The 24,005-nt window shown below is 41.3% G+C and overlaps 1 protein-coding gene across 3 annotated transcripts; it reads left to right on the plus strand.

Moving 5' to 3' along the window:
* The first annotated feature begins 67 nt into the window (after positions 1 to 67).
* LOC131911453 (ATP synthase subunit gamma, mitochondrial) lies at positions 68 to 22,940 on the plus strand. Of its 3 annotated transcripts, none has more exons than XM_059263512.1 (10): positions 69 to 210; positions 10,223 to 10,257; positions 11,040 to 11,171; positions 16,086 to 16,290; positions 16,788 to 16,931; positions 17,036 to 17,100; positions 18,717 to 18,872; positions 19,244 to 19,340; positions 22,165 to 22,201; positions 22,813 to 22,940. In XM_059263512.1, exons 1-9 carry the CDS (start codon positions 155 to 157, stop codon positions 22,169 to 22,171), a joined length of 897 nt encoding a protein of 298 aa, XP_059119495.1. In that variant the 5' UTR covers positions 69 to 154; the 3' UTR covers positions 22,172 to 22,201; positions 22,813 to 22,940. The 3 variants fall into 3 exon arrangements, with proteins under 3 accessions (XP_059119496.1, XP_059119495.1, XP_059119497.1); XM_059263514.1 differs by lacking the exon at positions 69 to 210 and adding an exon at positions 404 to 678; XM_059263513.1 differs by lacking the exons at positions 22,165 to 22,201; positions 22,813 to 22,940 and having other exon boundaries at positions 68 to 210; positions 19,244 to 19,344.
* The last annotated feature ends 1,065 nt before the right edge of the window (positions 22,941 to 24,005 follow it).

Here is a 24,005-nt window from a genome sequence, read left to right on the forward strand (position 1 = left end):
CTGACAGCAGGAAATGGGTGGGGCCAGGGAACTGGCGGCTTCAGAGCTCACGAGACTTAGCGAGACTGAAGACGCAGGAGAAGAGGGCGGTTGCGTCGGGAGCTCTCCGCGCACGCGCAGTGAGCCCCGTCTGCCCGACCTTCAAGGTTCCACCATGTTCTCGCGGGCGAGTGTTGCCGGTCTGTCGGCCTGCGCCGTGCAGCCGCAATGGTATGACTAGATCAGGAGGGGTGTGTGGCTCTGGCTGCTGCCAGGCAGGAGGGATCGGGCTGCATGCTCGCCCTAGGCCGAGAAAGGTCCGGGCTCCTGCACGTCCCGGACGCTCAGGCCATGGGAACGTCTGCAAGGCGGGAAGGTCACGGCCTGGTCCCCCGAGGCAGTTACGGCCATCCGGGACCTCAGGACCAGGACGGGAGTCGGATTGAGCGTTGGAGCCAATCTGGAGCTGGGTTTTTGTCAGCTCTGTACTTCCGCTACGTGTCCCGGTCCATGTCTTGCAAAGTCTTTAGAAAGGTCCTCAGGGTGAAGGGGAGACCGGAGAAAAGGCATAGGGAAAGTTAAATTGTGTATTTTTTTTCTTTAACGCTCTGTGAAACATTGCACTGTTGAGCGGCGGGATGTGATCGTTTGCTTGAGCTCTTTGGTTAGACATCCACTGTGTATCGGGCTCTTTACTAGGTACTGGAGAAACTAAGGCAATCAACTTAGCCCCCTCCTGAACTTGCTGGTCGCCCTGGTGCTGAAGGGACTTTAAAAATCTGTGGATGAGGATGGGAAAGACATCTAGCATTGTCAGCACACCCTAAAGTAGTATCCCTGCAAGGTCATAAAACTGTCCCAAGGTCCCTCGGTAGGAAGAGGAGGCCACATACGGACTTTAATGACATTTGTTAACTTCCATGCTGCATTAAAGGAATAGATACCGTAAGGTTTGACGACTTTAAACATTAATTCTCGGAGTGGGGGGAGCATATTAGAATGCCTAGGGATGGACGGATAAAATGTGGTTTATGGATGACACTGTATGATAACATGGATTGCTTTGAAGCTAGACGTCTGGAAGAATTGGTACGAGGGGATTATTAACTAGCGATTCCTTGGTTTTACAGTATGGAGGATTGTTAGGGTGCTCCAGAGCTAAACTAGGTTTTTATGACCTAGTTTATGGAACTACCAAGCATTAATTGAAATAGTCTTTTCATTAAGCAAAGAGTTTACAGCCTTATGCCAAGGCTGCAAAGTACTGAGGAAATTAAGTAAATATGATGTGAACTATGTACATAAAGAATGTTGGTATATTAACCTTGGAAGAAGTCACAGCAGTCAAACTCTGGGTTGTGCCAGTCTGCCCCTGGGCATTTGTGGAGTGCCTGCCCTGCACCAGTTGGCACCACACAGGTGTTAAAATGTGAAGGGTCTGTGAGCTTCCTGGGAAAGTTCTTAGCATCCAGTGGTGCTCAGCAATCATCCGTTTCCATCCTTGGCATTTGCTGTGCCTTTATTGGGTCCATAGTTTTAGAACCTGAAGTTAATGCAAGGTAAATGTTTTACATAAAACTCTCAGACATAACTATGAAACACAGGTGAGAGCATTTGAAGATACTTCGGTAAAGTTTTGCTTTTACATCAGCTCTTGGTCTGAGGTGACGAGTGCTGGGAATCTCAGCTGGAACTAATGAGCAAGTGAAAGCCAAGTTTAACCTCTATGGAATGTTGGTTTTAAATGGATAGACTGGAGAGTCAGGGAACATCTGTGTTATACGGAATGCATATTCCTTTCTTTTCGAATATTTCGTTTTTCTTGGTGCCTGGTGTCTTTTCCATCACTAGGCCTTGTTTCCCCCCATTTTAGTTGCCTTTTTGAATTCAGAAATTAAGATGTTAAGGTTTCAGGGGCTGGGCTCCTGGGTTCAGTTTCCAGCATCCACATATATCATCCATAGCTCCAGCTCCAGGGCATCGAACACCCTCTTCAGACCTCCACAGGCACCAGCCATGCATGCAGTACACATACATACATGCAGACAAAAATACTCATATACATAAATTTTTTTTTTTAAAGTCTTAAGGTTTCATATTCTGCAGAGTTAAATGAAAGGGGAGACTGCCTTTACCTTCACAGAACCGGGGAGAAGCTGCTTTTTCTTGGTTCTGTTGATTGTGGGAAACTTCAGAAACCGCAGTCTGTTACATTTTCAGGGAGGATTAGAGAAAGGGGGTTCCTGAGTTTACTTCCCAGCTTCAACTTTGAGGGAAAAAAATTTTTTTGTTTTCTTAGTGTTCAACAATCCATAAAATAGAACCGGTTTATAATGGGTACTAGTGGCCATAAATGAAGAGTGGGAAGGCAGATTTCATCTGGGGTAATCTGCACATATCTACTGGTAAATGTAAACTGGGAGGCAACAGAGGTGGGCTCTGGAATTGGGTCTGAATCCTGACACTGTCACTTTGCATAGCTGTGTATGGCCTTGGGCAAATTTCCTAGTGTCTGTCTCACTGGTTCCTCCTCTTTGACACAGAGACAGTGCTAGTTTAGTGTAGGACTAAAGAAGTGTCCAGTGGAGGAACTGCTGGTTTGGATCAGATACATCAATTGAAACCATGAAAACGGGTTTATAAACACTGTTTGTACATACAACGTATAAAAAGGCTATTCTGTCTGTTAAAAGAGGAAACAGTAGGGGTTAAAGAAGTGTTGTGAGGTCATTGTGGAGTACAGAGTCAGAATTTGATTAACTTCAAACTTTTTCTTGAGAGTTAGTTAATGCTAAGTACATTTCCTTCGTTTCTATACTAACAGCATCACACGCTCCTTAAAACCCTTCCAAACTGCTAATTCTTGTATAGGCATCACTCCTGCCTCTCTCCCGTACTGACTTGAAGTCTGAAAATGACACTGTACTCTGGAAGAAGATACTGCACTTTACCCACAGTCCCCTTGATTGTGCATCCATTGTGTTTGGTATTGCCAAGTCTCTGTAATAACCTCCAGAGGATGAGTCGGGACATGATGCAGTGACCAAGACTTTATCCTCTCAGTGCAAACTCTTCTCACTGTGAGATTCAGTAGATCAAGCTGTCACTTAAGGTGCAAGAAATGGAGATGGGAAGATGACCCAAGAGGTACAAGCTTGACATTCTGAATCCAGCTCCCTGGACCCACAGTTGGAGAGCCAACCCCAAAAGTTGTCCTTAAGCTTCTACCCGTGAGACTCCATACTCCACATTTATAGTTTTTCCCATAATACCTTTTAAATCTTCAAGCACCTCATGGCTGTTCAGCCATTGTAGTGTAAATCTTAAAGGGTCTTACTAATAAAAACAAACCCGGAGCCAGGTGTTGGGGTGAACGCTAAAAGATCAGAGAAACAGAGCCAGCCACAGCTAACCTCACCAATTCCTCAGCTAATATCGTTTCCTCAAACTGGAAGCCTCTGTGTCCTCATCTGAATGAATCTCAGCTGAACTGCTGCTCAAAAGCCTAAAAGCTTAACCAGAGTCTAGTTCCTGGTTCTCACACCTTATATACTTTGCTGCTTCCTGCCATCACTTCCTGGGATTAAAGGCATGTGTCACCATGCCTGGCTGTTTCCAGTGTGGCTTTGAACTCACAGAGATCCGGATGGATCTCTGCTTCCAGAATGCTAGGATTAAAGGTGTGTGCGCCACCATTTTCTGGCCTCTATCTACTGGCTGTTCTGTTCTCTGACCCCAGATAAGTTTATTAAGATGCACAGTATATTGGGGAACACAATATCACCACAAGTGATCAAATTGATCTTAAAAAAAGTTGTTGTATAGACAGCCATCTTGAGTTAAATGAAGGCAAACTATGAGAGCATTTCAAAGCTTATGAAGTGACAGTGTGTGCCCTGTTAGAAGACATTTCCTCTCCATACCACCGGCCTGGAATATCAAAACAAAAACATTGTGCTGGTTCCGATACAGTGTGCAATTCAGAATTGTTCCATGCAATACTCCATTATGAGGAGCGCATGTCAGTTCAATTAAAGCATGTGCCTAAAATCACACTTTCCTAACTGTAAATCTAGAGCATTTGGTAACATCATCGAGAGAAAAAAGAGGGGAAAAGCCAGCTCAAACTGGTTACCTTTGCTGTGACATTTCTAGTAGGGATTAATACTACGGTCTCTATGTCCAATAATCTGTGTGCCAAAATAGTTTGTCATGTCTTCTGGCCTCAATCTTTTCTCTTTCTCTCTCTCTTTTTTTTTTTTTCCTCAACCAAACCTAATATTTTCTGTAAGTCTTTTATTTATTTTCTTTTTCAATGACTGGGTAGTACCAGTATTAAGCTATGTAAGTCAAGATTTTTTTGTGGTTTGGGTTTTAGTTTTTTCCTAGTGCCAGGGACTGATTCCAGGGCCTTGATCATGACAGGTAAATGATGTACTACAGAGCTGCATCCCCCAATTTAAAAGTCAAGAGATTGACTCTTTAAAACAACTCTTAGTTATGACCTTCTATACTATTTTTACACATATAAATGCCTAATAAGCAAAGCATGCATCATTCTGTAACCTACACATTTGAAAATTATAATTAAAAGAAAAGCACACTTTTCCTTTGCAGTTTTAGATTTGTTTTTCTGTTTTTGTTTTTTTTTGTTTTTCCGAGACAGGGTTTCTCTGTGTAGCTTTGCGCCTTTTCTGGAACTGGCTTTGTAGACCAGGCTGGCCTCGAACTCACAGAAATCCGCCTGGCTCTGCCTCCCGAGTGCTGGGATTAAAGGCGTGCGCCCGGCGCAGTTTTAGATTTGTGTGATGTTGAGCATTTACTATGGAGAGTTCATATCCCTACCTACTCTGGACCATTTTCCCTGTGCTTACATTACTTTTGATACATTGTTTCTAGAGTCTAATTCCGTTAAGGTTCACTTATTTTGTGGGGTTTTTTTTTTTATGTTTTCACATATTTTAGAGCCATCATGATGGCTCAGGGGTAAAGGCACTTGCCACCAAGTTTGATGACCTGCGTTTGATCCCCAGAACCCTTGTGGTAGGCAAGATCCTGCTCTTCATAAGTTGTCCTCTTGACATTGACTTGTGTACCTTGTCACTTAGGTGGCATACATACAAAAATGTTTTTTGTTTTATTTTTAAAGAGGTTTAAGGGCTGGAGAGATGGCTCAGACGTTAAGAGCACTGGCTGCTCCTCCCACGGATCCGGGTTCAATCTCCACCTACATGATGGCTCACAGCTATCTGTAACTCCAGTCCTAGAGGATCTGAAGTTCTCTTTTAGCTTCTGAAGACACTGCAGAAACATGATGCACAGATATACATGCAGATAAAACTCTCATACACCTAAAAATAAGCATTAAAAGAATTTTAAAGAGGTTTATATTTTGTATATATGTCTTTTATCTGGAGATAAGTTTGCAAATTTTCTTTTAAGATTTTATTTATTTGTTTATTATGTATACAATGTTCTGCCTGCATATACGCCTGCATACCAGAAGAGGGCACCAGATCTCATTATAGATGGTTGAGCCACCCACTATGTGGTTGCTGAGAATTGAACTCAGGACCTTTGGGAGACCAGCCAGTGCTCTTAACCTCTGAGCCATCTCTCCAGCCCAAGTTTGCAAATTTTCAATTTTATAAACTCCAACTTATGTTTTTTTCTGCCCTGGTTTTTAATCTCCCAGAAGTTTTATGATTTTGCCTTTTCTACTTAGTTCTCTGATCACTTTGATATAGAAGCAGGATCATCTAATTGCCCCGCTCTGTGTCTATTCAACCAACGTTAACTGCTGTAACTTCATAGAGGTCTCAAGTCAGATCTTCAGCTCTTTTCTTCTTCAGTATTGTTTGACCACCCTAGATCATTTGTGTCCCCATAGAAACTTTATATTGGTTTATTCATGTCTACAGTAGCTTGCTAAGGTTGTGGTTGGGTTCATGTAGGATTTATACACCAAGCCGAGGAGAATTGATTTTTGGCAGTGTTGTTTTCGTAGCTGTGAGTCTTCATTTATTTAACATTTTAATTTCTTTCCTCAATATTATGAGTTTCCCCATAATGCAGACCTTATATGCATACCTACTTCCATTTTTGGTGCTTTTTTATTGTAAAATACACATAAAATTTATTGTTTTGACTATTTTATAGTCTTCTTAACTTTGTACCCCAACTGTTTGTGCTGGTGTGATTAGCCAAGTCTTTGTGGCTTTCCATCTAAAGATGAGCATATTATTCCATTTCATGTAAGGGAGTTGAATACCAAGGGTTTGGATATCTAAAAAGGGTCCTGAAACCAACCCCTGTGATTGCTGAGGATATATACAAAAGCTGTTAGCTTTTATGTACACTAACTACCTGTCCTGCAACCTTGCTAAAATTACGTATTACTTCTAGAGTGAGAATGTGCGTGTGTGCTATGTGCTCATTGTGTGTTGGAGCTGGGAGTACACATGTTCGTGTTTATAGAGGCCAGAGGAGGACATCGGGTGTTCAATTGTCTTAAAGCAGGTTCTTTCAGTGACCGTGGAGCTGCGCTGGCAGTGATCCTGCTGTAACCCCTCCCTCCATGCAGGCAGCAACCCCTGCCCTTTTATATAGGTTCTAGGGGTACAAATTCAGGTCCTCATTCTTTTGTTGTTATTGTATGCATGTATGTATTTGTATATGTTTTCAGGGCTGATGTTTTGGCACTGGACAACCAGTTGGTGTGCTCTTCCCTGTGAAGGGTCACCTTTCCTGCTCCCAGCTTTTTTTAAGTTGCCTGTGGTTCTTTGTGTAGGGTTGAAGCCTCCTGGGCTTTTCCACTTGAGGTTAGGTCCTTATTCTTACACAGCAGTTGCTCTTACCCACTGAGCCATCTGTCTCCAGCCACAAAGGGTTTTTTTTCCGCGTCAGATTATTTGGGGACTTCTACGTAGACAATTGTGTCTTCTATGGAGATGAGTTTTTCTTTTCTTAACTTCCTGCATTAGCTGACTTCCTGTATGATAAGTGACAGGGTTAGAGGAACGACTTGGGTCATTCCCAGGTTTGAGAGGGAAGCTTCTAGTTTCTCACCACAAAGTCCTAGTTTTTGCTTAAGGACATTGTCTGCCCTGGTTTTCTGAGGCTTTGTTGTGAATTGGTGTGAGATTCTGTGTGATGCTTCTGCATCTGTTGATTGCTATGGTTTTTCTTCTTTACTCTGTTGGTATGAAGGGCCTCTCTTGTTTTTAAACAGTAAACGAGTATTACACAACTGAAATAAGCCCTTCTAGTTATGGTGTAGAGTCTTTTGAAATACGTTGTGCCTGTGTTCGTGAAAGGTGTTAGTTTCTATATTTTTATTTCTTATTTTTTAATTTTTATTTTACATGCATTTCTTTTGCCTGCATGTATGTCTCTGTGAGGGCGTTGGGTCCTCTGGAACTAGAGTTACAGTTGTGAGCTGCCATGTGGGTGCAGGGAATTGAACCTGGGTCCCCTGGAAGAGCAGTATATGCTCTCAACTGCTGAGCCATCTCTCCAGCCCCTTGTTTTTATTTTTTACGGTGCATTTAGCTAGTTTTAGGTTACTACTTTCTTTTTAGAATTAGAAAGTTTTCCTCTGCCTCTACTTTCCTTGCCATTATTGGCTCTGCTTTGCTTTGGGTAGTTTTGGTTGGTTTTTGTATTTAGAATCAACTATTGTCTCTACTGATGGTTTTCAGACTTATGTCTAAACTCTCAAAATGTCTCTTGTTTTCCACTAGACATTTCCAGCTAGTCTCTAGTTTCTCTAACTATATCTCCCTCAAAAGTCAGTTCTTCCAGGGAGCTTAACCTGTTTCTCAGCATTGGTTAGGATCATCAGTCCACTTAGATCCTTCTGTAGAGACTCTGGGGTCCACCTTCCAGCTTCCCTTTTCTGTAAGAATGTGCTCACATCTCATCTTCTATCTGCTTTGCCTGCACCCATGCCAGAGTCCATCATGTCCTCGTTACATGCTGGGGATTGCCATCTGGAACCTAGTTTGTGGGCTTAGAAACATCTTTTCCTTAACCATCTACTTCCCGATTGTATTTGAGGCTTACTCTACCACAGAGGACTCACCTCTGGTACTGTGAGATCTGGTCAGAAGCTGTTGCTGTGGAAGTCATCAGCTCCAGTAGAAGAGCTGCTACTGCTGCTGTCTTGCTAAATGGATATCGTGTGCCTGCCAAACCGCCTCCTAAATACTTAGGTTGATGCCCATAGATTAGTGCTGCTGCCAGCAGTGGTCAGTGGAGACTCAGAGCTGGTGAGAGTGCTGAGAGGACTTGACTGTTAACGCTCAGTCCTAAAGGCACATCTGTATCACTCCCTCCAAGGCTCAGAGAACATCCCCACATAAAAAATATGTAAGAGCCATCAGGTGGAGTGGAGTGTTGTAGAACTCAGTCTTGTAACCATGACGTGGCTGTGGCCCTCTTTTAGGCACAGCTGTGAGTCAGTGTCCCTCTGTGAGGGACACTTTAGTGGCAGTTAACAGTTAATGATGGGGAGGGGCCTCACAGGCCCTGCCCCTTCCTTTGGATCTATGGGCAGTTGAGGGTTGCTGAGGGAGGAAGAGGCATTTTTTTCAGTGGGGCAGGCAAGGGTAGGTTGCCCTTGCCCTTGTAAATAGTCCTGTACTCCTACTCCTGTAAGGAAGCCTAACTAAACTCACTGGTTCACCCAAAATAAGGGGTGGGGCAAAAAGACGTGGAGTAGAAGGAAGGCTGGATGGGAAGGAAGAGGGAGTGGGAAAGAGGAACAAGAGAGGATAATGGGGCTGAATGTGATCAAAATAGATTACACACATGTATGTAAATGTCAATGAAATGTATGAATTGCCTATAATTAATATATGCTAATGAAAGCTCTTAAAATTAAACTTTGGAATGAAGTCTACCATATACAGGTTGGGGTGGGGTCATGTAGTTATAGCTTTGCTTTGTGGGTCTCTGCCCACTCCCATAGGAACAAAAGCTGTCCTGTTTTTTCTAATATCTAACTTAAAAGAAAGAAAGCTTTATTGTGAGTGGTCTAAACTGTCAACATGGACAAGCAGGTGAGAGGAACAGCCAAAGTTGCAGCTGTCAGATCGCTGAGGGCATGGAGCCCACTTTTTAAGCTCGTTATCGGGTTTTTTAGAAATGGTTTTAGTTGGGGACATGTTCATACATCTCATCTTTGTCATTGTTTACTTCCTCTCCTGCTCTTTCATGGTGTGTGTGTGTGTGCGCGCGCGCGCGTGCATGCACATATGTATATATAAAACTCCTAGGCCCCCTCTATAAGAAAAAAATATTAAAGACATTAGACATTGAATATTTCAACACAGCCTCTTCCCTAAACAAGACGTTGTCCTTCAGAACTGTATTCTGAAGTTGCCCTCCTTGGGTCCTCTCTCCACAGACTTCCTGATTGGTCATTTTTTTAGTTCAGTAGCTTGTGTGAATCCAAAGTTTAGGAGTGGTATTTAATAACCTTTCTCCTAGGGTAGAGGTCTATTTTCTCTAACATTTCCTTTAAATCTAATCATTTTTGCTTTTGTGTTTTAGCACTCTAATTTTAAAGACTTGACAAATATTTGATTACATTTTCTGTAAATTGAGTTTTTGTGAATCTTCCCTGAGATAATGTTCTTGTTTAGAAAATGTTTATTGAAATGAAAAAGTTAAATAAATTGAAATAAATGTACTAACATACTTGTGGTCACACCAGTAATAGGCTTGAGTATTATTTTTGTTGTTGTTGGTTTTGTTGTGTTTGTTTTTTATTTTTAAAACAGGGTCTCACTATATAGTTCTGCCTGTCCTGGTGTACTGTGTAGACCAGGCTGGCCTCAAAATCACAGAGATCCACCTGCCTCTGCCTTCCAAGTGGTAGAATTAAGGTGTGTGTTACTGTGCCCAGCTCAGCTTGAGTATTATTTTTAAATTGCACTGTGGGAGTCGGGTTTCGTTTCAATGCTGAGTTTCAAATGTAATTAGACAACAATGGGAAAGACTATTGCTCCAGAAATCAAGTAAACAGAGGTGTGGAAGTGGAAATCTAGTGTTAATGAATGCTATTTTGGGGCTTGGTATTAATAGTAGAATGCAAATATGTAAACATTTCTATTCAAATTCAGAGTCCTATATTTGATAATTTTATAGTATATTCAAATAAGCATTAACCAACAATTCTTGTGTAGCAAAGCTACTTTAGAACAGAAAACTGAAGTATCTTTTAAATCTTTATCCTCAGGACCCAAGTTCGAAACATGGCAACTTTGAAAGATAGTAAGTATATTGTTTTCCTCGCTATGCAAATTAAGTCAAACTAAATTTTGTCAAATAGAACTGATTTTTAAGATGTACCAGTTGGGCAGGCAGCGTGGCTTAGCACATAAAGGTTCTAGCCACTGGGCTTAAGGACTTCAATGGAAAGAGAACCAACTCCTGCAAGTTGTTCTCTAATCTCCATATACACACTATGGTACATGCCCACACATGTATTCACAAAATAAATATATGTTTTATACATACACACACACACACACACACACACACACACACACACACACACACACACGACTCGTTAGCCTATTAGATCTTTTCAAAGTTGACAAATTAGTTTACACTGCATGCATTGGATTTTTTGTTGAAAGACCACGTGAGATGACACAGAAGAGTGTCGGTCTTCATCACCTGCAGAATAATGATGGTAGAGCTAGGAGGTCTATACTACATCAGTGTGTTCGTAGTAAAACAACTAAAAATAGTGGTATCAAGTAAGTACGTGAGTGAGGCCATTTTTTCCAGTTTAATGGTATGTGTGTGTGTGTGTGTGTGTGTGTGTGAGAGAGAGAGAGAGAGAGATCTTCTTTTCCACATCCTGAGTAACCACAGCCTCGATTCTTGACTGGGACTAGTTTGTGCATTTAGATTAGCTTAGCGTCAGCTGCTTTTCCATGAGCTAAAGCGCTAATTACTCAGCTTGGCACTTTGGAAAGATTGCTCTCTGCATTCACAGATGAAACTACTGTGCCTCCTTTGTCTGACATGGCACTTCAATTTTTTAGTTACCAGGAGACTGAAGTCCATCAAAAACATCCAGAAGATTACCAAGTCTATGAAGATGGTGGCAGCTGCAAAGTATTCCCGGGCTGAGCGGGAGCTGAAGCCTGCTCGAGTGTATGGAATAGGCTCCTTGGGTGAGTTAGGAAGAGTTTGTCAGGCAGAGATGGTGTGCTCATAGTGAATCTGGTGCTGGGTAGTTTTGTCCACTTTCAAAAGCCTAGGTGTGCCTGGGAAGAGGGACTTGGACTTGGCATGTGGGCATGTTTGTGTGACATCTTCTTGACTGCTAATTGATGCAGAGAGGCCCCGCCCACTGTGGGCTGTGCCATCCCCAGGCAGGAGGACCTGAGCGCTATAAAATAAGTGGAGAAGGCTAGCAAGCAACAGTCCTCCAAGGCTCCCACTTCAGTTCTGGCCTCCAGGTCTTTGCCTTGGCTCCCTGAGGTGATGAACTGTTACCTGGATTGTAAAATAAAATAGAACCTGTCCTCCAAGTTGCTTAGAATCCCTATTTTATCAACAGAAACCAAACTCTAGGGTCCTTGACATGGTGCCAAGCCTGTTCTGAGCACTCTACATGCATTCATGTTTTCATGTATGTGCATTTATATGCATGTGTAATTTTTGTACACCAGAGTCTGGGGACTTGCCCAGGTTCGCATGAGTGTACAAGAGCCTCTGTTTTGCCACAACGCCTATGAATTAGCACTATCTGTGGCTGTTAACTTAAACAGCCTAAACCCTTTCCTGGATTATTGCACTACCATTCAAAAGACTAGGAAATGGTGTCATCTTGTTAATAACCTTGTGTGCTGTTTTAGGACAGTGGGGTGGGACAGCTGGTGGGAAAACAGACAGGGCAACTTGATTGTAACTTTATGTAATCTCTTATTGAATTCTTTTCCTACTGAGAAAAGTAGCATGGTATTGTTAGAACTTATATTTTGTGTTTCGATGACTTTATATACTGATTTGATCATTAATTTGTCTTAGAGCTAAGCAAAAGAGGTAGGAAATTTCCCATCCTAACTGTAATTACATTATCCAAATTTTTCAATGTCCTGTTTTTTACTGAAGTTCATGTCAAAGTTTTTTTTTTTTTTTTCTTCTTTTTGGTTTTGCAAGACAGGGTTTCTCTGCGCATCCCTGGCTGTCCTGGATCTCACTCTGTAGATCAGGTTGGCCTCAAACTCACAGAGATCTACCTGTCTCTGTCTCCTGGGTGCTGGGATTGAAGGCGTGTGGCACCACCGCCCAGCAGAATTCTTAACTTACTAGGAAAAGTTTGCAAATTTGAAAGTGAAGGAGGCCATATAGTAGGTTAAGATTTGTGCCTGCTGCTCAGTCCTGTACACCCTCTAGCTGGTGCCCTTGCTTCTGTGCTCTTCTAGTCTTTCCCCCAAGGCTGGAGTAATTCTCTGTGGATGATGTTGTTCTGCCCTTCCTGCAAATCCCTTTCCAGATAGAATGCAATTGTCAATGACCCGCAAGTCTATACGGTTCTAACCCTGCTTCACACACACACCCCACCCCCCCACCCCAAAACCCCACCCCCCGCCAGCCGCCTGCTCCGGAGTCTCCTCAAGCCATCTTGTTCCCGTGCCATCTTTCCTGTACTGCATTTCTCCTGTCATGGTGTTATAGGGTTCTTTTTCTTCACCTTGAAGGAAAGAATTTGATGAAGAGAAGTATTTATTTAGCAAAGCACACATTCCAGAGACTGGAGTAGGCCACCCCTGGGGCAGAGAACAGTGACTTCCACGTTGTGAATTTTAAAGGATTTTTGAGGTGGGTGGCATATTCCGGAGGTGAGAGCCAAGGTAGTTATTAAAGGAAAGTGAGGAGAACTCCTGAAGGTAGGAGGCGTTCCAAGAGAGAAACACCCTTCTTTCCGGGGTTTCTTCTCATAATCATCTAGGAAAGCCCGCTATGTGGATATCAGAACCACACTGTAAATGATACTGATACATAACGGGTCTCTTAATGATGCAGGCCTTGTTTTATTAATGCATAAATGCATATGTGTGAGGAATTCTCTGCTTTTAAGATTTTTAATTATGGCCAGGTGGTGGTGGTGGCGGCGGCGGCACATGCCTTTGATCCCAGCACTTGGGAGGCAGAGGCAGGTGCGTCTCTGTGAGTTCGAGGCCAGCCTGGGCTAAAGAGTGAGTTCCAGGAAAGGCTCCAAAGCTACACAGAGAAACCCTGTCTTGCAAAACAAAACAAACAAAAAAATTTTTAATTATGTGTCTGTGTAAAAGTACCAGTAGAGACCAGAAGAGGGTATCGAATCCCGTAGAGCTGGAGTTGTAGGTGGTTGTGATGCAGTGGGTCCTTGAACCCAACTCAGGTCCTCTGTAAGAGCAGCAGGAGCCACTTCTCCAGCCTGGGCCAGTGGTTGATGTGGCAAGAGCAGTCTTTCTCCAGTCTCAAGGACATAGAACTATAAAGGGATGTTTTGACAGTCGGTAGACAGACCCAACAAGATCCAGTTACAGCTTGCTTGATGACCTTGTATCTAACTCCTTTGAGACTGCTCAGGATCCATGTTTACTCTCATGACTGGTTGTTGATTGAAGAATTGGAGCATTATCATGAATTCTGGACCAAGATTATAGTACAGACAAGGTTTATGCTAGCTTCTAGGGCTTTCTTCTCCCCACACCACTGTTGTATGTATGTGTGTGTACTGTGTATATGTAAAAGCCAGGGGTAGATGTAGGTCTCAGTCAAATCTCTACCTTATTAAGAGATAGGCTCTTGCACTGAACCTGGAACTCACAGTTTTGGCTAGTCTGGCTGGCCAGTGAGCCCTAGGGATACATCCATTTGTCTGCACCCTAGCACTGGGGTCCTAAATGTTCACCAACATTTCTGATCTTTACATGGGTGCATTCCTTAAGTCCTCTACTCGTCTTGGGTTTTTTTGGTTAAAGAATTCTGACGTGACCCATTGTGTCCTTGTTTGTTTTCCTCTTTGACTCCCTGCTAGACTAGAAACATCATTCTGCAGGTCCAGCATCTTGGACAGTGCACACTTGCTTCACAGGAAGGAGAGCTAGAATAGAAATATCATTCCTCCAAGTCCAGCACCTAGGACAATTAACCCTTGCTAAATAGATAAGGGAATGAGAACTAAAAAAAAAAGATGGAGAAAAAGAAGCATTAACTTCAAAAATAAAAAGAACATTATCTGTGTACATATAGTAGCACATGTATGCATTAGATGTGGGTTGCTTTTGTCATAAGTTCTCTTACGCTCTTCCATATGTTTTTTAAACATCCACTTAATACTGCTGAAGGACATTTTACACAAAAAATGATAGAACACAGACCTCAGATGAAATGGCTCCTTTTTTATTTTTAAGATTTATTTATTTATTATGTATACAATATTCTGCCTGCATGTATGCTTGCATGCCAGAAGAGGGCACCATATCTCGTTGTAGATGATTGTGAGCCACCATGTGGTTGCTGGGACTTGAACTCAGGGCCTCACCCTATACTCTAGCAGCACTGAGCTGCACCTCTGCTGCCCTACAGTTTTAAACATTTCATTTCTTTACTGGTTTGCTCAATCAAAAATTCAAATCAAGTTAATGTTCAGAAAGAATGCAGTTCTTTTCTATCTCTAGCTTATTTATATGAAAAGGGGAGTCACTTAACTGGTTACCTTTTTTGCTAATAAGAGTAAATATAAGGACTCCTTCCCTCTTGTCTGTAACCACAAAATCCTTCACTTAATGAAGGAGAAAATGCCCAAGAGTGTCTGTGATGGAGCAGTCAAGATAGAAGCTCCCAGCAGCTTCTGGGGCATTTAAGCTGAAAAGTGCTGACTGCCAGACAGTAAATGGACATTAATTTAAATGTTCAAAATTGGGGGCAGGAGTTTATGCTATGAAATAATATCTAAAAGAGTTGTATGGCCGGGCGGTGGTGGCGCACGCCTTTAATCCCAGCACTGGGAGACAGAGGCAGGCGGATCTCTGTGAATTCAAGGCCAGCCTGGTCTCCAAAGCGAGTTCCAGGAAAGGCACAAAGCTACACAGAGAAACCCTGTCTTGAAAAAACAAAAAATTAAACAAAACAAAACAAAAAAAGAGTTGTATGTGTTCCCCCAACTCCCTGGATTTTGGGTTTCGTGTTCTTTCAGCTTGGGACTTAGGTATAAAAGTGTGAGATTCCTGCTCTAAAATGAAAACAGAAATGATTTTCTTAAGGTGAGTGAATATGGTGGCTGTGAAGATGTGCCTGAAGTCCTGGCAGTAGCCAGCTATTGAAAGCCACTCTTGGTCTCATGGCCCTTGAGCCCCTCAACTTCTTGTTTTCTGTCACAGGTAATTCATCTAGTAAGGTCCAGGTATCTTTTGTTTGTTATTTTGAGACGAGTTTCTCTGTGTAGCCTTGTTTATCCTGGAATTCACTCTGTAGACCAGGCTGGTCTCGAACTCACAGAAATCTGCTTGCCTCCGCCTCCGCCGCCGCCTCGCGAGTACTGGGACTAAAGGCATGCACCACCGCTACCCGCCAATCCGGGTAGTTTTAATCCCACTTAATTTCTTCTTTGCCTCTGCTTCTTGGAAAACCAGACCAAGAAAGTTGGTTTAAAGTAATGCCAAAAATAAATTCACACCCATAACTTCACTCTCAGCGGTTTCTATAAAATAAGAGCTTGATGTACAGATTACAGGATTACAAGTGAATACTTGCTACTTTTTTTTTAGCTGCGTGCTGGGAATTTACATTGTATAAAAGTCTGATGTCCAGTTAAGCAGTTACTTTTGTGTTCTATCTTCCTTTTGTTTGTATCTAGGCATTTTGGTCAATATTTTTTTAAAAACTGACGACCAGTTGATCCTTAGAAACCTTTGTGGTGTCCTTCCTGGTTGTAAATGGAATAAGTACACAAATATTCTTGATTATACTCATTAGGGGCCCACCTAAGAAAAGTACATAGTTGAAAACAACTCACTTCAACAACTTGAAATGAGAGATTATTACTACATTTGCTACAAATTCATTTGAGTACTCTTTGTTTTGTTTTTTAGCTCTTTATGAGAAGGCTGATATAAAGGGACCCGAGGACAAGAAGAAACACCTCCTTATCGGTGTGTCCTCAGATCGAGGGCTCTGTGGTGCTATTCATTCCTCAGTGGCTAAGCTGATGAAGAATGAGGTGGCGAACCTCACAGCAGCCGGGAAAGAAGTTATGATTGTTGGAATTGGTGATAAAATCAAGGGTATACTTTATAGGTAAATGAGATATGTGGTCATGTTCAGAACCCTGGAAACATGAGTGAATGGAAGTCTTTTTGATAGAGAAAAGTTTCATAATGTATTGGAGTGTGTATGTATCCTGTGTGTTAATTTTTACATTGTGTATGTGTGTGTATGTGTGTGTGTGAGCGTGTGTATACACTTCCTTGATACCTAAAGTGGAATACAATAAAAATTACCAGGTCTATTGGCGTTAAGCTAAAGAAGGAATCCTCACAGAGTTGTCACAGCCTAGAAATGCTAGAAAGTGAACAATAATGTGTGAAGACTGAACAGAAAGATTATAAAGTAGAGAGGCCTTACTTGTAGTTCTTAGTTCTTTGTGGGTGCCCTTAGAGGAGGAGTCATGCTGTATGGAACAACTTAACTTGCAGTCCACCACCCCCACCCCACAGAAACCTAGCCGTGATAACCTTCTTTGCTATGTTCTTTCAACACATGTATCTCATTAACCTATTTTATATGATCTCTAGGACTCACTCTGATCAGTTTTTGGTGTCATTCAAAGATGTGGGACGAAAGCCCCCTACTTTTGGAGATGCATCAGTCATTGCCCTTGAATTGTTAAATTCTGGATATGAATTTGATGAAGGCTCTATCATTTTTAATCGGTTCAGGTAAGACATTTAGACTTCAGAGCTCTTTCATGTTCACGTACTGAATGCCTGCTTGGTTTAGGAATTATGTGGTTACTTACATGTGCTCCTGTTGTCATTCCCAGGTCTGTTATCTCCTACAAGACAGAAGAGAAGCCTATCTTCTCTCTCAATACCGTTGCATCTGCTGGTAAGCTGCTGTCACACGGCAGCTGTTGGGGTCAGGAGACGTCTGGACACTAAGGGAAGCCAGTGCTTATCGGGCTGTTTAGTTACTGTTGATTTCTGAAATGGAGTCTCTATCTGTAGCCCAGACTGGTCTCAGATTTTCATATAACTGCCTCAGCCTCCCAAGTACCGAGGATTAGAAGTGTGCACTACCTCTCCTGGATTGGGCTGTTTTTAGGAAGCACCAGACAGGGACTGGAAGCATGGCTCCATGATTAAGAACACCTGCTGCTCTTGCAAAGGATGTGGGTTTGGTTCCCAGTATCCACATGCCAGCTCACAGCTGTCTTTCTTTCCACTTCTGGCCCTCTTCTGGCTTTGTGGACATAAGACACACACATAGCACACATACATACACATGTGCAAAACACTCGTACACACAAATAAAAATAAATAACTCTTTAAAAGAAAGAAAGGCAAAAGCACCAGTAGTGCCTTCTAGGAATCCTCAATTACGTTGTAGACAGCCCCAGCTCCATTCTTTGATTTATTGAACAAATGTCATTAAGCATGCTTCTGTTTTCAGTGACTGAAAAGCCTTGCTAAAAGTTGGCTTTATGCTGTTGGCAAATACCAACTGCTGTGCAGTCAGATGTCTAAGACAGATTTAAAATGCTCACAACTAGTTTATGACATGGAACTCTGTCATCTTACTGTGTGATAGTCATCTTTATGCAGTAACACGTCTCAGAAATAACTCTTCCTCCTTGTATTTGTTACATTTCATCTATTGAGTTTCATATTTGTTTACTTTGTTTTTGGGGGTTGTGTATATTGTTCTTTCTTTACCTTTTAGACACAGAGTCTTGCTATATAACCCAGACTAGCCTCCAAACACACAGTCCTGCTTCTTCTTCCTGTATGTCATCACACCCTGTGTGGGGTTTTTTCCCCCAATAATACACAAAATAGATCTGAGATTTAGTGTAACACACAGTACTCTTTCAACACTCATGGATGAATTTGAAATGAATATTGACATTGAATCCTAAACTCATGTCAGCTTCTAGCTTTTCCAGTCTTCATATTAAAAAGGCCTTTCCTTTTACTATATCAGACTGACATTCGTATTTCTTGAATAACTAATGGTTAAGGTAGATTTGTATAACGCTTTTAGATTTAGTCTTTGATTTTTTTTTTGGTTTTTTTTTATTATAAAAACATTTTTATAGCGTGCTACAAACATTTGGCTGGCTGCTATTCAAAGAGCTTTATAATCATGAAACCCAACCCCCACCAACACCCATGAAACTCAACACCCTACCCCCATAGCTGAGGAATGAACCAAGGGCCTTGTATTTGCCAGGCAAGCACTCTGTCATTGAGCTTAAATCCCCAACCCCATAACATGAAATTTAGTGCTTATTTTAAATATGAAGTCCTTAATATTAAAGTTAACCTTCTGGGTACAGTGCTAAATATTTGTTGACACATTTGGTTGATAATATGCTATGGAAATAGAAAAAAACTATTAGAACAGATTCATTCAACTCAAGATGATTTCTATAATTACAAAAAATTTTAATGAATAGGTCTTCATCTATATTCTTCAAAGAAACTCTTGGCTTATTTTAACAGAGAGCATGAGCATTTATGATGACATTGATACTGATGTGCTACAGAATTACCAAGAATACAATCTGGCCAACATCATCTACTACTCCCTGAAGGAGTCCACCACTAGTGAGCAGAGTGCCAGGATGACGGCTATGGACAACGCCAGCAAGAACGCTTGTAAGCCCAAGATAGAGTGCTAGAGGACATTTGCTTAGCCCAAACCTAGAACCATGGGATTAGACAAAGCTCCCAGGAACACGTAGAGCCCAACTGCATCTCTGCTGAAAGGAGAGGTGAACATTGCTCAGGGTAGCATCAAAAATGTTAACAGAGTATGTTCACTTGTTGGGGAGTACATCTTATTTGATAGGTAGTAGATTTGCAAGGACTGAAAATAGCCTATGAGAAATGTAAAAATAACTTGATAAAATTCTTACTGACCAGAGAGGCCAGTTTGGTGATCCAAAGTGTAGCAGAAGCTCTTCAGTTTAACCGAAATTACTCTTTTCTAGTTAGTTGTCTGTTTACCCCTTTTCTTTTGTTTACAGCTGAGATGATTGACAAATTGACGTTGACGTTCAACCGTACTCGGCAAGCTGTCATCACAAAGGAGTTGATTGAAATCATCTCTGGGGCTGCTGCTCTGTAAGTAATGTAGCTGGGTGTCTTTGGAAGGCTTTGGTTCATCTTTGCATGTGGTTTAGTGAGCCTCTGGTTGCTTGAGTTTGCTGTTTACTAAAATCAGGAAGAGTTGCTGCAGCATCTTGTGTCCTTTCATCAAATCTTGATGGACAGGGAGTCTCTGTTTTATTTTGATTATTTGAGCTGAAACATTCAAGTTTCATTTCCTATCTTGAGAGATATGTATGTGTGCAGCTTTGACTTTTAGAAACAAAGGTATGAATAATTCCGTATCAATTTGGAAAGTCTGTCTCTGGAATTTTTTATAAGCCAGACTTTCTGAATTACAAGACTGGTTTTAGGTTTGATTTTTATATAATTCTATTAATTACTGAGTGACTGGAATTTTAAATTATTAAATATTTTACGTTGGTACCATAAAACAGCATACGCTTTCCTCCAGAAAAGTCTCTGGATTGTTGAGAAATTAACTGGACATCAACTTGGTGCAAGTCTGCCAGATACAAGGCAGTTATGACAGATGAAGTGTGTAGTATATTGCCTTTGGCTCACTGAGTCTTACCTCCTCCTCCTGATTGCTCACTAAGGTCTCTGAGTTTAACTTGTAAATCCCTCTTTAATCTTTTCTTTTCTTCCTGCCCACATACTACGAGTTATTGTCATCTCAAATTATAAGAGTTTGCTGGAGATGGGGTTTTACTGTGTTGCCCAAGCTAGTCTCAAACTCCTAGGCTTAAGCTACCTTCTCTCTCCATTCCCTTAGTAGCTGGGATCCTAGGCTTGGCTTCCCAGACTCTCAAGATGTAGTGGAGGCAGTGTTTATTTTTAGAGAATTCGCTACCTTGACAGAGGAAAACAGGTATTAAAGAAGACAATGCAAAATTATGGAGCTAGAAAACTGTGGCCCAGGGCCATGTTTTTTTTTTTTTTTTTAAAGAGTTTTTTAAAAAACAGTATATGGCTCACAAGGCCTAAAATACTTCCTTGCTGGCTTTTCATAGAATCAATCTGCAAAAAATAGTCTAGTTTATTATATGTGATCCTGTATTTTCTGACCATCAGCACCCTTTCCAGTATAATATTGAATAGTTACTTGTTTGCTTGGATCTTAGCCCTCGGTCTTTCCAGATCTTTAAACACATCATGCTGTTTCTCACCTCCAAGGAACTACCCTAGGGTTTTCCTGGGCTTCGGTTCTTCTCTTCTGTTGTTCCATTCATTCTTCATCTGACACTTGTTTATCCTCCTTGACTGGGCTAGAGGGATTTTTTTCTTTGAAAAGACTATCCTTCATAGTCTGAGTGAGGTATCTCTTAGCATCTTGGTCTTTGCACTTACGCCATTTTACTAGGAATTGACTGGTCTCTGTCCTCCTTGAGCCTCTGAGGGGACAGTGTTCTGAAACTGATTGAGCCAATAGAATATGATAAAAGTTGCAACTTGACTTCATCATCTTTGCCATCCTGAGCATCCTGTTCCTAAAGTGTTTTTTTTTTTTTTTTCTGAACATAGCTTTGTTAGGACTGACCCATCTCCCAGCTTGGTCATCCTTGCCTATTACCATCACACAATATGGCATCTTGATGTACAGTTTATAAACATGGTTACAGTACTCTGTTTGACTCTTGAGATTTTGTCTTCTATGACATAGAGACTAGTACTAGGATTAAATCATTACAACTTTTTGCCAAATGCTAAGCTAGCATATTTTTTTAATAATTTATTTTTATTTTATGTACACTGGTATTTTGCCTGCATGTATGTCTGTGTGAGGGTGTCAGATCTTGGAGACAGTTGTGAGCTACCATGTGGGTGCTGGGAATTGAACCCAGGTCCTCTAGAACTGTTGAGACATCTCTCCAGCCCCTAAGCTGGCATATTTTTTAATGTTGAGTGTGACGTGGCTTGAGGGAAAGAATTGACTTCACAAAGTCTGAGAGCAGTATGAGATCCAGAGAACACTGAGTTCTTTGCTTCTGAAAAGGGGGTATTAGATATGAACTGTGAGAATATAAATTCTGCACAGGACTAGGACTTTTTTTCTTGCTTAAAATGTGAGAAACCGCCGGGCGGTGGTGGCGCACGCCTTTAATCCCAGCACTCGGGAGGCAGAGCCAGGCGGATCTCTGTGAGTTCAAGGCCAGCCTGGGCTACCAAGTGAGTCCCAGGAAAGGCGCAAAGCTGCACAGAGAAACCCTGTCTCGAAAAACCAAAAAACAAACAAAAAAAAAATGTGAGAAACCTCACTTAAACTAGGAAAATGAGAACATGGGAATTGGGTCATTAAACTGAGAATTTTAAAAAGTAATCTCAATTGGAAATGTATTTTTACTTTCTAGATAATCTAAGCCCTTACTTTAAAAAGTTACTTGTACAGTCTCAACAGTGGATCACTTTTATGAATGGATTTGTATGCTCTGTAACCTATCAGAGATTGTAGTTCAAATTTTAATACAAACATTGGCTATTCAGTGATAAAATGAAAAGCATGAATAAATCTTACTTACATTGTCAGCTTAAAATGTTTTTCATGTGTGTTTGAGATAGAAAATTACATGTTGTCTTGCCTATTTGGTTTCTGTTTTGTTTTGCTGTTTTTGTTTTTCTGTTTTTAAGAGTCTTGCCTATTTATATGAACAGTTTTTTATTGTCTCTGACTACATTGGAATCTGACATCTTGTATCATTGAGTTGTGTTAAAGATTATGTGTAACTATTTGCATTGGATGCTCAGAGTAACATGCAAAGAAGTGGTCTGTAGTTAACTAGCATGGATTGCTTCTTAACCTGCTTGTTTTATGCTCTTTTTCTTCTAATATAATAACCAGGGATTAATGAAAATCAAGTTGCATCTGAAGATAAGAGGTAAAATTCACACATTCTTCCCCTAAGTCTTCAGCAAAGAAAACTAGCCAGGTATTACCAAAGCCAACATAGCAGTGATGAAATTGCTTCTCTAAGAGAGGCTAGATGGGCAGGCTAATTCATAGTACAGCCAACCAGTGAGTGTGTTTGGACAATACTGGATAGGGGCAGAGCTAAGTGTGGGTGGTACTGGTGAGCTTTTTAAAGTGTTACTTTACATTGAATGTGCTCTAGAGAGTGTAGATATAAGGAAATAATTGTAGACATAGAGACCTTGAATTGTAAGTATTAAAGGTAGGTTAGTGAGAACAGTGGTTCTCAAACCTTATGGTCTCGAACTCCTAATGTCTGGTTTATAGGAGAGTCTCCTCTGTTCATTCTGTTGTGTTTTGTGTAGCCTCTGGAGAAAGAGTCATTTACTTGTGAGTGGGAATGAGAATGAAACCAGTTTGCCCTCATTAATTCCCACAGTCCCATAGACCAGAATTTGAGAAGCACCTACATCTTACTATGTAAATGCAGTTCCTTGCACCCTATTTAAGTATGTGGTTCTTCTTTATTTTCCAGAAAGCATCCTGTTTGACTCCTGGTTGTTCTATACTGTTTTTCAGGTAAAGGAAAACAGCAAGCTGATTTTAACTGATTGCTTTCTTTGTCAGAAGAAACTTGGTCTACTGAGTTACAAAGACAGCAAGATGTTTGTAAATTATCTTACAATAAACAACTTACAATGAGAAAATCAGTCTCATTATTATTAATAAAATGTTTTCGAAAGGAGATAATGCTAAATGTTTGAAAATACTAACATTGCACTGTTAATTTCAGAAACTCTCATTTAAAGTTTTCTGCCAACCTTCAACAGTCTAGACTCTGGGACCAAGGCAGGAATACCTGCAGGTCAGTTTCCCAGGCTGCTATTCCTCTGGGAAAAATGCAGTTATAATGCTACTGGGGGCACTTACTGTTTTTCACAAAAATGCTACAGAATTCAGGGGGAGGGGAGATATATATATATATATATATATGTATGTATATATGTATATATGTATATATATATTTTTTTCCAGTAATTCTTTAAGTAACGTTTGCATGCATTGAGAAGGCAAGTATGTTTCATATAGATGATTGTTAAGATTTGGAAGGCTGGGGAGATAGTTTAGTGCTTGAGAATGCTTGCTGCTCTTCCAGGGAACCTGAGTTTGCTTCCCAGTAGCTCCAGCTACAGAGATCCAGTCTATATTCTGTCCTCCTCCAGAATCTTTGTACTTGTGGCATAAACTTAAATGTCTAAAGTGATTCCATGTACTATGTTGGCCATACCAAAATGTCAGGGATTTTCTGTTTGTTTAAAGTAAGGCACTTAAAGCCACTGTGGAAATCAGTATAAAGGTTCATCAAAACAACAACAAAAAACACACTACTATATGATCCAGTCTCCTGTGTTTCCTTCCAAAGGAATGTGTATCCTGTGGGAGCCCGTTCTCGGGTTCCTCGTGGCTTTACCCAGCAGGTCCACATAGAGGATGATTAGACCACGGGCCTGAGTGCAGGTGTCTGAGATGGTCTGCACTTGCCTGTGCTGGGGGAGGAGGTCTTTTGCTCCACCCCTTGGCGTCTCTATAAAAACCCTGGGGCAGAGACAGTCGGGGCCCGTTGGAATAGGTTCCAGGCCCTCTCGAGGCTATCCTTTATTTTCTATCTGTTTCTCTCCGCGATATTCTCCGCAATAAATCCTTCTATCTAATATTTCCTGCTGCTCGCACTCAAGAAAACTCTGGGGAACTGTGGGGGTGGTTGGGTAAAC

Source organism: Peromyscus eremicus, chromosome 5, assembly GCF_949786415.1.
Source record: "Peromyscus eremicus chromosome 5, PerEre_H2_v1, whole genome shotgun sequence".
Lineage (NCBI taxonomy): Eukaryota > Metazoa > Chordata > Mammalia > Rodentia > Cricetidae > Peromyscus > Peromyscus eremicus.